Here is a 17,526-nt window from a genome sequence, read left to right on the forward strand (position 1 = left end):
TGTTTGGGATAAGGGTACTTTAACAATCTGCAGCATATATAGCACTTAAAATGCCTTCAGATTATATGAATTGACTATACTGATGTATAGAACTCAATAAATACTCCATACATGAGTACACAAGCTAAAGGTACATTTTAATGCTAGAGTCTGCAGAGAAATTAATATCACACCAATATACTTACTGCTGCAGAACAAACTGGATCAAGACAATAAACCTGTACTGGTGCACCTCCTTTTAGACTGAATCCAAGCTCTCCTGCTTCATGGTGAAGGCAAATGGTCCGTGGAGCGGTCCACCTCTGCTTGGCTGAGAACACTGTCAATGGGCCCTGGAGGTAACACAACAGCAGGCATATTGTGCTTTACTGTCACTTGTAACTAAGCATTTCTGGTTTTGTAAGTTATAATGCTTTAAGCTCATCTATTGTACATTTTATTCAGGTTCACTTCCAGCTAATTCCCTGCAAATGCAAAGTCCTATTTAGTGACTGTTCAGCTGATACTCTATATTACTCTATTTCAGAGGAGATAAACTGACTCATGAGACATTGCATATTCTGATCCTAACCATAACTCCCAGTTCCTTTTGCTCACTGACACATAGAGCCACCTGCAAGACTGGCTGTGTCACATACCAGTCACATGTTCTGCATGCCTGTCCCCACATACTAGGTATTTCTCCCACCCTTTAAGTTGTGTGCAATTATCTGTTGAGAATTCATGGGACTTTTATGAAGGTTTTCAAGACAATATTGTGCAAGCCATGTAGAAACGGCACTTTTATTCTTTGCTTCTCTCAAGTTGACTTATACCTCTAAAGCTAGGAGTGATTTCCCCAATAGCTTCTGAAAAAAAAACTCAATTACTACAGGATCGATCATTTTTTCAGGCTAAAATGCTTGTGTCCCTTCCCTCATGTTAGAGTGAATTAATAGTTGCTGTCAAAATGGCAGAGGTTGGGCGGCATTAGTATGTTACATACCAGCTTGTGAAAGAAGTCTTTAATTTTCACCTTGGAAAACTGAGGAGCAATAGTTTCTATTTTATGTTCTGTTTTAGCTAAAAACAGAAAGAAAACAAAATTAATTTTCTTTTTAAGTATTAGTTAAAAGACATCAAAATTTATTTTTCTTGTATTCCAAGCTAGATAGGAATTTGTCCTAAATTCTTACTGGGCTGTGGAAAAAATAATTTTTGTGGAAGTCTGTAAGATATCAAAACTGCTTTAAAAATGTCTTCAGAGTTCACAGTATCAATATGGGAAAATTAAAAAAAATCCATCTCAACAAAATTATGCTATTCCAATCTTTAATTTCTTTTTCTTTGAGAAGTTTTTAAAACCAGCACTCATAATTTCCTACTGCATCCAAAGGGGAAAAAGTTGTATGAGCTGGACTAAGTTAGGAAAAAAAAAAAAAAGAGCAGTCAAATTGAGTTAACAACCCAGTCTAGTACAAGAGCTGGGCTCAAGAAATGGTTACTATAGTTTTCCCTGATGTAATTTTAACTTTTCAAGTTTCCCCATTTTTTCTAGCTCACAAGATAGTAATCAAAAAAAAAAAAAAAAAAAAAAGGATTATAACTAACCACCATTGTTATCTACCCCAAAAAAGTGTTGCTAGAGGCAAAAATACTGTAAAACAGTTCTAACAAAATGTATTGATCAAAATATATTGATCTGTGATTGAGGGAACATGTAAGGAACCTGAACTCTACAAAGGTACAGTATTCTACATATTATATAATACTTGTACATTATTTATGTTACGTATGGAAGTATATTATATATGTATTCATATGTACAATTAAAGGCCCATCCCCATGAAAGCATATTTGCAGAGGGTCAGGTATCCTTTGTTTCTGGCTGTGAACACTTACGGAGTATATCTGGAGCCTGAATTAGACTTAGAAAGTCATCTTCTGTCTCCTGCTGAGCATATTTGAGAAGTGAACGTTTATGTGCAGCTGTCAGAACCTCCTGAAGAACCTCAATGTTCCGGAGCTTTTTGCACAGCCCACAGACTCTCAGAGCTTCCTCATGGTAAACAATGGCTTGGCGTAAATGTGCTTTCCCTGAAAACATTCAAAACCATTGGTTGTCATCCACAAGACAATAAATACAAGATAATCTTCAAATTGCAGCTGGTAGCTGTGTGAAACTGGCAGTTACCCAATTGTTTTCTCTGCACTTTGTCCTTTAAAACAGCAAGAACCATCAGCCCTTCAGGCACGTGGTCATACAGCTGGGACAAGGCTTTCTCCTGCTCATCTTCATCATCACTGGGCTGCACTGTAAGAATGGAGAAAAAACATTAACCATACATACACACCTCTTGGTGCCCTGTTCCTTTAGGTGTGTTATTGTGTAGTTAGTACTACATTCTCTCGCAATGCAGTGAAATACTTATATACGTGCATATGTGTATATAAATAAAAATGTCAAGGTTTTGGTTTTATCATTTACAATGTGCAAGTAGTACTCACATGCCAAAACATACTGATAAAATCTGAACTATTTAGTAGCATATAATGGATGTATAACTCTTCTTTTGTTTCTGTGAAAGTTAGTTTACTGAATTTTCACATTTTTCTCAAAAGACAAAAAGAGCATGGCCCCTTATATTGACTGGGGAAAATGACCACAATTCAACATATAACAAAGCACCAAAGTTCTTGGCTCCAAGACTTATTCACAGACTAAATTATAACTGTTGGTGTATTTATTATTTTTATTTATACAAACATATAAAGAAGTATGATTCTTACATTCATGGTCACACAGAATGGTGGCAATGAAGTAATGTGCCAGAGCTTTGTAATGGTCTGACTTTATCTGAGCCAGCTTAGACCAGGAATAGGGAATATTCTCTTTCACTGGCTCCTGATTCATTGCAGTGTTAACCAGCACGTAAACCTCTCCCACCTAGAATAAAACAGATAATTGAAGTATGAGAACTTAATATGAGGTATTAGGAACTCAGGTAAAGGATATCATATTCAGGCTTAAGAAAAATTCATCTAAAATCACATCAAAGGAGGGAAAAATGTGGTTAGGATGGGTCGAAATTAAGTTTAGAAAAAATTTTGAAATGTCTTCTCTGATTTTTCCCTCACAAGAAAGGTAAATCAATTTTGTACAAGAACAGATGGACTAAGTCAGTCAATCTATATGGCTTCATAGTTAAATAAAAACACCATATAATAAACAGGTCATAATTTACAAATACATCTTAATTCAGTTGAAAAAAAGAGTGAAGCATATTCAGACAGTAAGTTTGTGCTACATTTTGAAACTGAGGAGTCATACATAGCCTGCAGTTTGTGTGGTCTAGTTAAAACTGGGATATTATCCTTTATATAGAGGAAATAAAAGAGTTTCAAGCAGGGAATGCTGATTTAATCAAACTACTCCGACCGGATAAAAAAATGTTTCCCCTGCAGCTGATCAATCCTACAGATATGTCATGGTGGCTTTACAGGGTTGGTATGAAAGGCTTTGCCTGTTTTCCTAGTATGGAACCAGTTATGTATCTGCTACTCTGAAATAACTGAGAAAGCATAGGAATATCTTCATGGCGTACTTGTTTTTTGGTAGATACTTCAATTTTATATTAACACTACCTTCTGGGGCAAGCCTATATCACCATTTTCTGCCTAGTCCCAAGACAGTTCTGCAGGTACCAATTTGACTGTTTGTTAAGGTCCTTCCCTTAGTTACAATTTAGCTATTCTTTTGGATTAAGATTTTTAAGTTTGTATATCCTTCAGCAGCTGGGAAGCAAGACAGATTGTGTTCAATACTCAACAGAGAACCACACAAACAATCTGTGGACTTTTATATGTAGTTCTGTGTATTGAAATCTGTATTGTTTGAAAGACCAACTTAAATAGCTTGTAAAAAACGTTCAGCAAGTTCACTGCCTATTTCTGTTAATCTCCATGAATTATGTATTATATAAATTGTAACAACTCTGAAATAGTATTTAAATTTAGTCTGTTCACGTTTTAATCTTCTGAAAGGTTGTGCTTTTCACTGTAGTTTGTGAGCTGCCCCATGCTATTTTTGGTTTCCAGTAATGGTTGCTAACATTTAAATTTCATAAATTCAGTTAATATTACTAAAAGCTGTAGGTAGTAACACAGCACTGTAAACAGTTATTTTAAAGGCTAGATTTAAAGTCCCGTATTTTACCTTGGCAACTTCCTGTGTCATTTTCACTAGTGTGAAAAACTCATTGCGTATTCCAGACAGACCAATCTGCTCAAAAACACACTCTCGAGCCTGCGCGAGCATCATTTTTACTAGGACGTTCAGCATAGCTGGGCTCATATCATAACTTGGTGTGTGAGTGAAGGTCTCCTTTAAGTAGCTTAGGACTCCTGCAATTACAAAATGATTTTGTCAGCATTACAAAGATAAACAAGTGCACTTAATTCTAGTGTGTAGCATAATAATTAGGATTTAAAGGATATTTTCTAGTATTGCGCTACAGCAATCTGAAGGAATTCTTGGTGCATAAGAAGTTAGACTGACCTACAGGTTTCGCTTTGCATTGCCATCAGCCATCCCCAAGTACAGCTGTCAAAATTACGCTTCAGAGGAGCAACAGAAACTGCAAGTTATGAGGGCACTGTCTGCAGATTTGCTTGTAAAAGTTCTTGTGATTGAACATAAGACTGTGCTGAACTGAATGTGACTTCTATGTGGGAGTGGCAGGCTGTGGCTTATAGAGGGGACAAAAAAGAGGAAAATCTGCACAGCTAAAAGGAGATGCCAGTAGTAGAACCTCTGGATAGAAAGAAAAGACACAAACCTATAAATTTATTTAAATATTAATCTTTTTTTCAGATGCAGCTAAGTGCATTTTATGTCCCAATGAAAGCTCCGTTCCATGCCTGTAAACTAGAACTTTTATTTTTATATATATATATAAATATATTTAATAGGGTAAAAGTAAGATTCTTATCTAGACATTTGGTTCCACCAAAATATTAGTAATTTCTATCCTATATCACATTTCAAACAAACACTACCTGTAGTGCAATACTGAGCAACAGTTTCATGGCTGGAAGCGTAACCTTCAGCAGGCATGTCATCAAACTGGTTTAGTGAGTTCACCTAGATTGCTAAAGCTGACAGTCCTGCAGAAGTGTAACAGTAAGATCTCTGCCTTTAAAGTATTCCAGTTTCTGTAATCTTACTTTTTGCCACTACACTCAGTTCAGGCCACGCTGTGCAGTATTTTCTTACTAAACGGTGTCTGTGATTTTTGATTTTCCATGTTACACTCATATCTGAATTTTTAACATGCCATTAAACAAATTGGAAACATGGCCATCCCTACCTTTTTTGCATTAAAAAATTAATCCCAAATTTACCAGGCATATCCCAAGCACTGATGGAGTGTCCTACTGAAAGGAACTGAAAATACAGGAGGAGAAAAACATGCGGTTTTTTGTTCTCAACATATTTCTGTTTGTGCTGAGGACGAATTCTGTGCAACATCTTCCATTCAGCACTGGGAAACAGTTAATACAGACTCCAGATCATGCCTCTGCCAAAATAATGAAGTGTTCCGGCACCATGCACAGGTACAATGAAATGCCTCCTGAGCATGTTGCTTTGGGGCCCTGCAAAGGTAACTGTGGTAGCAAACAACACCTTTCCACACTTCAAAACACACTTTTGCATTAATTCTGCTCTGCAAACATGGTGAAGTGAAAAGCAGTGATTTTTTTAATTTGTAAAATGGAAGGAGTAGCAGTAAAATTGAGAAATTTCACAGCTATTGAAATTTCTTTCTTGAAAAAGATTTTTTTTATTTATTTTAGATTTGCATTAACAAATACTATACATTTTTTTGATAGTTGTGTATTCAGAGGAGGGGATTTATGAAAATTCAACTCTGTGCTCCCCAGCTTTTAGCTGATAAAACTACCCATACAGTGCAAACCAATAGTCACAGATGTTAGTGCAGAAATAAATCTCACAGTGCATATTCATTACAAAGGACGTGTCTTTAAATATTATGTGTAGCACAGATGATACTTACAAAACTGATCAGAAAATCTATTTAAAAGCCCCCACTGAAAACAAAAGACTCCATAACATGTTAGTTCAAGAGATAGGATTCCCTTTAATAGAATTTCTATTTCTCCTTGCTTGGGATAGAGATTGATTGTTTTGAACCTGTTTGCCTTTGGAATCTATGAAAAAGAGGTAGTCAAATTCCAATGAATTGCAACTTTCACCAGAGGAAAAAGCAAGATTAATTTTTAAGACCCTCCTATGAAAAACTAGGCTTTACAGGGTTTTTATCAAACCTGTGAGTTGTCTCTTGTACAGATTTGACACCAATGTGCTGTCACTGAGATAAAAGCAGTTATGAAGTGAAACAAGGTATGAAGCAGTTAATGCTAGTGCTACAAGTCTGACCTTTGAACTGCAGTTCAGTAATCATTAACCACAGAATTCACAGTCTTATCTGCATGTCCAGACTACAGTTCCAGGTTGTGAATTAAAGCTTAAGCTGAGCTCATCACTAGGCTTCTTGAATGTCCCTATTCCTCCTTTTTTTGTGTAATCAGGCCAGTAGATAATGCAGAAATCTGTCTGACACCAGAATGAGATTAGGAACATTTGCAGGAAGACCTTTCCAGTAATTTAACATGTGTACCTGCAGCTTTCTGAAAAGCATCAACAGCATTTTCAAGTCCAGCCTGGGTCTGACGATTGCATCTTGTTCCAATCTGCGTGTAAAGAGCTCCAATGTTGAATAAAACACTAGCTTTTTCAAGCAACAGATTTTGCTGACACACTGGGACACCTGTGAAGGAATCATACCTTGGGAAACAAATATAAGAAGTTAGAAAAACATTAGAATATTATTAGCAGAGTCCATTGAAAAAACAAGTACTTTCATTCTATTTTTCTGAATGAGTAGTGGAATTCTTAACTCTCCTGCTACAGTGAAAATGAAAGTGAACAGAAACACCTTTATGTTCTGCAAGGACAATCCACATAATTAACCCCAAGCCAGGGAACAGCTTTATTTGAGACAGTTTTCAGCAGGTTTTACAGTAGTGCCCCAATAAGGTCATTACATTTAAATCAGAAGTGCCCATAAAACATCATAGAGGTGAAGAGCATACTGGGGAAGTATCCCTGTGTGCTGCTACATTCTCTTAGATGTTGCCAAAGATCAACCACTGGCACGGTCAGATCCTCTACTGCTTGTGTATGAAGTTTCTGTTTGCAGTTCTGACTAGAAATTTACCAGTTCCTCTTGGCTACATGGTAGTCATCTTTTTTCATCATAAAAATTTTGAATTCAGAGTCAAATTTTGTTCTCAGATGTAGTAAATATTTCCTTATAAAAAGTTAAGTTGCTCCTTTCTCTCTTCAAGCCCAAGTGGTCTTCTTAACAAATTGAAAGAGGGGAATTAAGGTCTGACCCCGTTGCTTGTCCTTATTTTGTTCACCTTGGTTCAGAATTTGGAAACATGTCCAAAATGAAGATTATTTTCTCTCTTTCTCCCTTGTGCTAACCTGTAGCCCAAATCATAATCTAGCCAACGGTTTCACTCTAAGCATGTAAAGGGTGTATTGCATTCAATTACTCTAAACTATTAAAAAAAATTGACAACACACACTGCAGGGATTCAAGAGGAGACACACACTGACATACTTCAGATTAAAACGAAGTTAATGATTAACCAGTGTTCTGGGGATGGGGGAAAGGACTAAAGAGAAACACCGACTACACACTTACCACGTAAATAGAACTCCAATGTGCCTGGTGGGTGGGAAAAATCTGTTTTCTACATAACCAAGTTGCAGGAAATAGCTTATCAACATCTCAATGCCAGCTTCATCTCGGCTAGGAGTGCGGCAGGCCTTGAAATACAATAGATTACAATGAAGTGCATTCTGTTGAGCTACAGGATGAATACTGAAACCCCAAAGCTCTGCTTCCTTTGGACTTCTGCATATCATAGAAATGTGTGGAATCTGAAAACAGTAAGCTTAAAGCCATATGGATTTGTGCCAAAAGTTTTTCTGCTGCACACAAGTAGCACATAACCTTTAAAAAAGCAAACAGAATCTGTTTGGCAAGTCTCAAAGTTAATTAAATAAAGATTGTAGGTATTTTATGAAAGCTACAGAGAAGGCTTATGTTTCTAGCATGGTACAGGAAACAAACAATAGTTAGAAATACCCACCATACTACTACAATATTTTGCCAGATTAATCCGCTTCAACGCTCCCCCTGCTAAATTTAAAATACTTTAAAATAAAAAAATTCTAGGCAAGACAATTCTTAGATAAACAAAATTTACAAAGTTGCATCAATAGCTCAATCATGTTGTGTAACTTCATCTGTTTTTTCAGGTTTTTCTTTACTGGGATTGTAAAGCCCTTGGACAGTGGAGATTCATGCACCCATGTCTCAGAAATTAAGTCAGTAAGTTAGTTCTAACTAAAAATGTCATGTTTTGATCCATACAAATGTTATTTACAACTGTATATTAAAAGACCTCAAGGTATACCATACTTGAACTTACTTGTCTCAAATCCATGAGATCTGCTATTTCATCTTCATACTCTGAACTGTCTTGACTATAATGTTCCAGAATAAAGTCCTAGAAAAAGAATAAGAGATTAAAAATTGGAACATCTTAAATTATCCTAAACTATTTTTTCTGCAGTTACAAACAGTATGAAATTAATTCAATTGGGATTTGAATGGTGTCTACTCCCTTTTAGTCAATAGCACAGTAATATAAAGCAATGAGACTACAAGAAGACAGTAGAATTATGATTTGGTATCTTAGACGAATTTCACTATGATGTAAAGGAACCAAACATCTGCTACATTAGCTCCAGTTGGTTTTAAAACAACAACACTTAGTGGTTTTGAAAGGGACAAACAAACCCTGTTATCTAAAATGACAAGGGGATCAAGTGAACATAAAACAGAAAAAAACAGAGAGACTGCCAACTTCTCGTGAGCTATGCTAGGGCAATTCCACTTAAAATAACAAAGCTGCAATGGCATGAAGTGGTACCATGATCTGACCATGGAATTTAACCCACAGAAGTAAAAATAGAGACAAATGCTACAGTGATACAAGATAGTTTACTGTGAGGTAAAAATCTACATTGCACAATACACAGAAGTTCAGAAAATACAGAGGATGGCTCAAGTAGCCAGCCAAGTACATTAGTCAACAAACAAGCCGTGTTAATGCTGCAACACTGCTTCCCAACTGAGCTCTTTGGGTTAGTGTAAGGTGGTGTACCACTGCCTTGTGCTGAGTAAAACCTTCATTACTACTTGCTTTCACACTTACATCAGTAATCAATACCCTTATTAGAAATAAAACCATGGAAGGAATGTTTATTCTTTGGTTTAACTCTGTCTTCAAAGTGGAATTTCTTACAACATTTTTGGACTTCTTGTCCTAATTAGGTAGGAGCAATGACCCAAATAATTGGCAGTTAATTTTTAACACATCACGATCTTAATTTTAGAGCAAAACAAAAAATAATTTGTACCTAAATTACTTCTGTTTCTTTAAACAAATCTGAAATGGAAGTTATTTCTGTTAACTATTCATTCTGAAATGTGTATGCAAAATTTACCTTAAGGGGGAGTGTAAAGTCTACATCTTTGGTTTCCTTTAGGCCAAGAGGTACCAAGGGAATACTGAAAGTCTCTCTGTGGAAAAAAAGCAAAAATATTTAGAATTTTTTTCTGCTTCTGTTATAATTACTTTTATTTTACTTGATGACAGGAAGTTCACACACTGATAAAGAGAAAAGTATACAGTTTCTTCCTACACAAGAAGATCTGCCTAAAGGCCTGCACTTCTCAAGGAGAGAGTGAAGAAATCTACTTGCCTGCACTTTTTTTTTTTTTTTTTTTTCATTTAAGCCTATTTTTCCTTCAGGTAAAGAAAAGGAGACTCTCAAAGATTGCCTTACTGCAGTTTAGCTCCACAGCTGCTAGGAGATCTGCCACAGGAAGAGCCATGGTAAGTATCAGTAGTTTTAATCAGCATTTTACATGCTACCAGTGGGTTTGGATGTCGTAGCTGTGTGTGTAACACAGGGAGAAGTAAGGCCAAACTATCCCAGCTTTCACGGTCAAAGGTGTAGCAGTAGGAAGCCCAAGAACTACTTAGTTTCTAGACAATGCTAGGTGTTAACCTCTGGACAAGTCAACCCTAGAATATCAAAGGGCAGTAAGGATGAGAACTGACTTTAAAACTACCAGAATTGCTTCCAGGTACATCATTTGTTGTGTAGATTTAACAGATCACTATCAAGCAATTATAAAGTTCATCTAATATTTTCATTTTTTTTCCTGAAAACAACTTTTTGACTGTCTAATCACTGTTCAGAGCGTTCCATTACCAACTAACTACAAAATCCCACATTCATTAATGGTCTTGTCAGCAAAACCAGCTTTCTTACTGGTGAAAATTCCATCTTGAGAGGGTGGCAGTAGGAATACAGCTTCCTAAGCAGAGGAAGAGTCCTTCACGATCCAGAAAGTGGCTCTGTTAGCTTGAAAAGTACTTCCAGGATACAGAGCCAAAACACCATTTCAAGTGGTGCAAATGATCTGATTTCTGTTGAGGCTTTTAGAAGAAACCTCAACACTTTTACTACAGACTGTATCGAGACTTCTTCCTCAAAAGGAAATGAGACACATGGAAAAGAAACCCCAAGTTACTAATTTATTCCATTCTAGTACCATCCACAGTCCCTGTAGACATCAGCATTGGTCATTCAAAGAAAGTGATTTTTTTTCCACAGCTAAGGTGCCACACCCATGGAGCCAACCTCATGAGAGTACTGAACAGTTAGGGAGGCGATCCTGGATTTCCAGAACAGACCAGAAATAGCGTCACACTTCTCAGTCCAGCTGAAATGTGTGCAAGTCCCGGGAGGGCCAACCCTTCAGATTGTTCTGACACAATACAGGCTAACCCACTAAACCATGGGTGTGACCTTATGCTGACAACTGTGTGCACAATAGTCAGAGAGCAGCTATTAATAGCTACCTGCTGTTAAAGGCTGGAGAGCAGTTACAGGGAAATTAATTATTTTCGCTGATGAAACATAAAAAGCATTTAGAGCTTAGAATGAAAAGCTAAGAAAGGCAAAACACCATTCAAACTAGATTATGAAAATAAGATCAGGAGAGAATAGCAAGCATACTGCTGTCCAGCCTCAAGGCTTCTGCCTGCCTTGGGGCCTGACCTACTGCTCATCCTTCAGTGAGAATCCAAATATTTTTAAAATTCTTTAGCTAGAACAAGAAATAGTACTTGTGGAGCCCTGCTCTCATTTCCACAGCCATAACTGCTCTCTGTACTCACATGCATCTATGAAGACCAGTAAAATCTTGAACAAGAAACCAAAATCTCAAAAAAAACAGATCAACCAAAAACCCCCAAAATATTTTCACATCAAACAGTTGTCAAAAATTGCCATGGGGGTAGAGGATAAGAAGTTTAGCGTAAGTTCGTGTTTGAGAAAACTGCAACATAAGTATTTTGCATCAAGTCAGCATTCAGATGGAAGTTAACTCTCTGGAAATGTGCTTCATTCTTTTACATTAAGAATTCCTTGTGTAATCCACCTGGAAGTTTAACACCTAACTGAAAACAGTGCTAAGAGGGACCCAAAATTATACTCCCACCACGTGAAGCATTTCAATTTGTACCTTGAGCTGCTGTTAATCAAATAGTAAATATTTAGTTGTAGGAGCAACAAGACATATAACTGATACAGAAATCATTTCAGTATGCAGGCAATGAATTCTCCTTAACTTTGAAGTTTTATCTTTGAGGAATCCATCACAATTTATAAACTAGTGTGCTCTTCAAAGTGGAAAAAAATATCTTGAGAAAAAAATCCAACTTCATCTTCTAAAAATTCCCCTGCTTTAGCCATAGTATTTGTGTTTTTCTGTCACTGAAGGGCACACATTCAAGATTACCTAGTCTGCTCTAAACATCAACTCAGCATTGTGTTTCTGTTCTACAGCTAAAGAGAGGACCGTTGCATACAGCATATTTGAGAAGAGATATTATGTATTGCTAAGTTAGTTCACTCCAGAATGCACTGAGCCAATCAGCCATTCCAGTTCTGGAAATTCTGCTAAGGGTCAGCTGTTTGCAGTGCAGCCCCAAGAGCTTTCAATCCTCACAATACTCTTCATATCCAAGGGCTAGTGGCACATACATTTCCCAAGAGAAGGACAAATATGCAGACTAGCCCTTAGTCAACAAATCTACCATCAAGAATGTTCTCTTCCCATCAAGCTCTCTGTTCTTTCATGTGATTAGTGTCCAACATTCACGCTCACCTAGAAACAATTTTGTTTTCAAGGGTAAACAGAAGATCTGTTAATAAATGAATAACTTAGCTTTATACTTACTCTGCATTTTGATAAACTTCTACTGAGATATTAAGTCCTTCCAATTCTTCTTTTAAAATCTGCAGGTCTGAGTTTACAAAACTCAGTTCCAGTAGTACCTGCTCTCGTACTTTGTTGTTGGTGGTTGCTCTGCAGAGACATATCAGTTTTTAATTGCTGAGGAAAAGGTTCTCTACAAGCTCGGTTGACCCCCTTCAACCTTCAATGCAAGCATTCTCAGCATTTTTAAGATTTCTTTTTATCTCCTTAAGAGATGATACAAGACCTCATGTTTCAGAATGTATTAGGTTTTTCTGTCAACAGAGTGCCTGTGATAGTTTCCAGATATTAGCATGCAGCAACTAAAGATTTGCTAGGTGCCAAATCTTCCGTGTATGAGTAAGGGTCAAGCTTATTTTCAGATACATTAATCAAAAAAACTAAAGCATCTTAAACAAGAATCACTATCCTATTTTCAGATTATGTGATTTCTTTTTCATCAAAGAAGACAGATGGGTGGAACTAGTCAGGAGACATTGTTCAACAGAGACTTCCCCACCTTATAAATTGAATAAAGATCTGTTGAGACTTCTCATCTTATGAATAAAAGAAAATAACATTCCCCCAAAAGTTATTACAGAAATATCTTTCAACCGCATCTTTTTAATACAAGACAATGTTCTCTATCATTTGATTTTGTTGGATGTAAATATGATTTTGTTTGCTTGTTTCCTTTGCCATTTATGTATTTAAATGGCAACACTTTGAACTGCAAGTACAATGGATGTCAGTATTTAACACCCCCTGAGCATTTCTCTGTGATTACTTACTTGGGTATTTTTATCACAATTTTTAACCCGATTCTCCATACTGACAATTTCATTAGAACATTACTCTTTTCAAGATACTTAAATCATCTGTATCTATAAACCCACAGGTACGACTTTAAGATAAAAGGTAACCATGCTTAAGATATTGTACCCTTACATTAGAGTCTGAAGTTTAAGACAATAACAAACTTAAATAGGCAGCATTTTGCATTTACCTTCATTTTAAGACAAAATTCACCTTCATAAATATTTATGTACAACCATCTCATAAATCTTGGCTCCACTTACAGCAGTACTCTAGTTTTATGGAGATAAAAAACCCTAATTATTCCAAGACTAAAATTCTACGTTTGTTTTTCATATTATAAATGAGTTACCTGTGGTTTTTCTGTGCTGTACTTTATTGAATACATGGATTGCTTCAATTAAGCAATGTTAACATCTGTTGCCTTCATAAGCCAAACTGGATACAAACATACGGTGGGGGTGGATCTTCCTTGATAAAGGCAGAACCACACAGATAAATGGGCAAGTTTTGATGCTACAAGCACTTTAATTATGATTAAGGCTCCGTGTTTGGTCTAGCTTACCATCCTCCACAGGAGGGATTCTGATACCTTTTTCAGAACCCCCAAATTTCCATCCAGACTGAGCTCTCTAATTGCTCTATTGCTATGAACATCCATGTCAATTTGATTTTCTTACCTTTTCATGTTTTTTACACTGTAGACATACTTTTTAGTAACAACCAGCAAAAAGACAGCTACAGGGGCAATGTGATGTCGTCGAGAATCACATAACTCTACACAGAATTTAATTTCAACTCAACTTCCAGAGCAAAAGAAAATAAAAAGGGGAGGGTGACTTTTACAAATTCTAAGAACAAAAGTCTTTGCACTATATGGATCGTGTGCTTCAAGCCTAGCTCTTACTTTCAGCCAAAAGTAAAGAAATCTGCCATTTCCATTTTTTTCTCAGTCCTACTCCAGGAGGCTTCTTGTGGGCAACAATTGGTTTGTTTCTGTTAGAACTTGATGAAATTCAAATAGAATCTGCAAACATAAAGCTTGTTTACATTTTTCCTTAGGAGACTGTAGATACAACTAGTCATATGAACTGTCTAGTGGTCAGGTTACTTCTAAAATCGCTTTTTTCAAAGAACTAGCAAGTTTTAGTAGTTCAACAGGTGTAAATTCATTCTAGATTTCTAAAATCTTAAAAATAAGTCTGTTCCTCTACTCTTAAGTACATTTAGTTCCCACTCCTGTAAATAACAACTTCAGTATTTCAGCAGTTAATACTGGCATCGGAAACTGAACTTTAGGATATCTAGGTTAAATGTTACCAGTTTCCACATTAGATATTACTCATCTCTTTAGCTCTTCCAAAACACTCCTTAATCGACAAGCAGAAACAGTAACTGAATGAAGCATTCAGTTGCAAAAGCAGGTATAATAATTTTGCTAACCATACAAAAAGTAGAAGAATTCTAAGTCTCACTCCTTAAGTCAATTACCAGAAAACAAAGCAAACTTAAGTGAGTCACAGAGGCTAAAATTCCTCAAGTTTTCAACCTCTCACATCTTTTGCAAGAGTGGAGACAAAAGCAGGTAACAGACAATAGGCAACCTATTGATTAATGGAGTTTAAGAAAATCTAATTTATCCAAGCATTTTCACTTCTTAAAGTATATTTACTAGATGTGGGGTTTGAAGACCCGTAGTTGCTCCGGTTGCAGAGAAACAGACACTACAGGAAACTACTGCAGATAAGAAGAACAGGGATAATTTTCAGTTCTTCTGTGTAAGATAAGAAATCTACAGGCTCTTTGCCAAAGAATTAATCACAGGACGTAACAGCCTTAAGACAGGGTCAACATAAGGCTATATTCCTATGGGGACAGCCACATATGAAAATATACCCGAAAAAAAACCATAATAGATGAAGCTACCTCAAACTGTATTGAGGAGAATTTGGTGGCAACTGGTGAAAAGCCAGCTCAAATTACATGTGTGCTACCCTGCTACTCCTACATCATTATTACATGGAGTAAAGAAGGCAACAGACAGTTCTTTCTACTATGCAGCACAGAACTAAAGGGTGTTGGAAAAAGCCAACAGCATAGTGGCATTACCTTTATTTGATTTGAGGAGTAAAAGGGACTCATTACAATATTCAGCAAGGTTGACCTGCCATTATCATTAGCAATAAAGCTGAACAAAGAGAGCAACCTAATAAAGTCTAAGATTCGGTCCATTTACTACAACATGGCAGTACTGAAAATGCACCTGAAAGCAAGTCATGACTCTGTACAGCTATAGCTTGAAAAAAATTCAGGGAGATTCACAAATCATTCTACAGTAAGAAATGCAGCATGTTTGGGGGGAAAAAAAAGGGAGAAAATACAATAGCTAAGAGACTTCTACAAAATTAAAAGAAAATTTAACAACTTTTCCTTGGGCAAGAACACTAAGAAACCACGACACGTACCTTAAAAGATTTTCAGCACCAGCTCTCATTCTCACAGCTCTTAAGATCTGTTGGTTTAGAACAGCTCTTTGATTTTGCAGTTTGCTTCGTCCAGTCTCGGCAAGAGGATTACATCCCTAGAATTAAGAAAACAAGTTTTTTGTGGCTGTTGGAAAAAAACTTAAGAGGGACTAACATTGAATTTAAATGAACTTTAATAGCACAGGTTCTGTATGAACACAAATTAGCTACCTTGACAATGATGACCTGACATCAGCTACAGTATTTCTTGTCCCAAACTTGGCCATTAAAACCAAAAGAGACCATGACCACAGTACATTTTAACATCAAAATCCAGACAGAAAATACTTGTTTTAAATCTTAAGTACACATGTGAGCCAGTCTCTTCTCCCCTAAAAATATTTTCAAGATATTTTGCAAATGCAACCAAATTTGACAGAATGTTACTAAGTTTCTAGGATTTTATGAAAACAGTCTCTGTCAAGACAGAAACTCCCATCAAAGCTTCTGCTTAACCCTTGCAAAATATCAAGCGTTTCATACTGGGATATATGCAGCCTTGAAATACAACTGCATCCAAAACAACTGTGGTGCTCAAGGTTTGGGGCTCAAAAATCTGCTCCCAGTTTTAGGATCTCTGATCTTTCCTTCTGGTGGCTCAGACCTTCAGTACAACTCCTACCCCTCCTCCCCTAGCTCCTCTCTTCACATGACAAATTTATCAAAACAGAGCTTAACAGGGTAAAATGATTATACCTTCAAACTCTTATCAAATTAGGTTCTTTGAAAGTGAAGTGTGAAATCTGGAATTCACAAGAATGCTCTCATATATGTGCACACCTTAAACAAGACTCAAATTGCTGAAACCTGTGTTTGAGCAGGACTGAGCCATTGTATTCTGAACACTGATAAGCTAAAACTGCTACAGATGTTTGCACATTTGTCCTTCTTTTGTTTAAGGGAAATGCAATTTTAACACCTTTTAAAAATATGTTAGAAATTTCCCTTCCACAATTTATACTTTGCCCCTGCCACTCCTTTTTTAAAAAGGATCAAATGCCTTTGAATCTTAATACTCAGAGTCCACCAGCACATCCCTTCAGCCTTAACTAATAATTCTGAAGCAAATAAAATCACTGTTTTAAAGCTTACCCTTAAATGAAAAATGTCCTTTTGCGTGGCCTCACTGGGTATCATTACAAGGCTTATCAGAGTCCAACTGTATTGTCCACTTCACAAGAAGGAGGCTCAGACTTCTCTAAGTCTTCTTTCAACTACTCCAGTCACTAAATTATGCTTTGTTTTGGACTTCATCCTCTTAGTTTTGACTAGAAAAATTTGATTTTGTTGGATGTAAATATGATTTTGTTTACTTGTTTCCTTTGCCATTTATGTATTTAAATGGCAACACTCTGAACTGCAAGTACAATGGATGTCAGTATTTAACACCCCCTGAGCATTTAAAAGTCTATTAACAAGTTCTAATTATGAGTGGTCAAGCAATGACATACCAGCAAAACAAAAGTGAGTATTTAAATAGAATATGAAATTCTGATCATGTATTTAAAGATCACTTCTTGTTTTTGTTGTCAAGTGAAAGCAAATTGACTTAACAACAGAGAAATGAGCTGATCAAACCAGATTATTCTAGTTCAACTGAGAAGGCACATAACCCAGTAATGCTAGTTTTACATCTCTAGTTTGAAAAGTTTGTAATAAATAGGTAAAATGACAGGAAGCTTGTGAAAACATCTTCAGAAGCACCACTT

At 36.4% G+C, this 17,526-nt stretch overlaps 1 protein-coding gene across 1 annotated transcript in view; it reads right to left on the reverse strand.

Moving 5' to 3' along the window:
* RHPN2 (rhophilin Rho GTPase binding protein 2) overlaps positions 1-17,526 on the reverse strand; it is a 29,573-nt gene that overhangs the window by 3,378 nt on the left and 8,669 nt on the right. Inside the window, exons 2-13 of the mRNA XM_066194868.1 lie at positions 15,758-15,873; positions 12,459-12,587; positions 9,650-9,725; positions 8,569-8,646; positions 7,776-7,900; positions 6,681-6,847; positions 4,196-4,383; positions 2,770-2,926; positions 2,174-2,293; positions 1,882-2,076; positions 986-1,062; positions 186-332 (exon numbers count right to left, since the gene is read on the reverse strand). Of these exons, the coding sequence (XP_066050965.1) occupies positions 186-332; positions 986-1,062; positions 1,882-2,076; positions 2,174-2,293; positions 2,770-2,926; positions 4,196-4,383; positions 6,681-6,847; positions 7,776-7,900; positions 8,569-8,646; positions 9,650-9,725; positions 12,459-12,587; positions 15,758-15,873 (1,575 nt within the window). The remainder of the gene's footprint in view (positions 1-185; positions 333-985; positions 1,063-1,881; positions 2,077-2,173; positions 2,294-2,769; positions 2,927-4,195; positions 4,384-6,680; positions 6,848-7,775; positions 7,901-8,568; positions 8,647-9,649; positions 9,726-12,458; positions 12,588-15,757; positions 15,874-17,526) is intronic.

The sequence above is a fragment of the Chamaea fasciata genome, unplaced genomic scaffold (genome assembly GCF_029207755.1).
Source record: "Chamaea fasciata isolate MVZ Bird 193981 ecotype frontalis unplaced genomic scaffold, bChaFas1.0.hap1 SCAF_12, whole genome shotgun sequence".
Classification (NCBI taxonomy): Eukaryota; Metazoa; Chordata; class Aves; order Passeriformes; family Sylviidae; genus Chamaea; species Chamaea fasciata.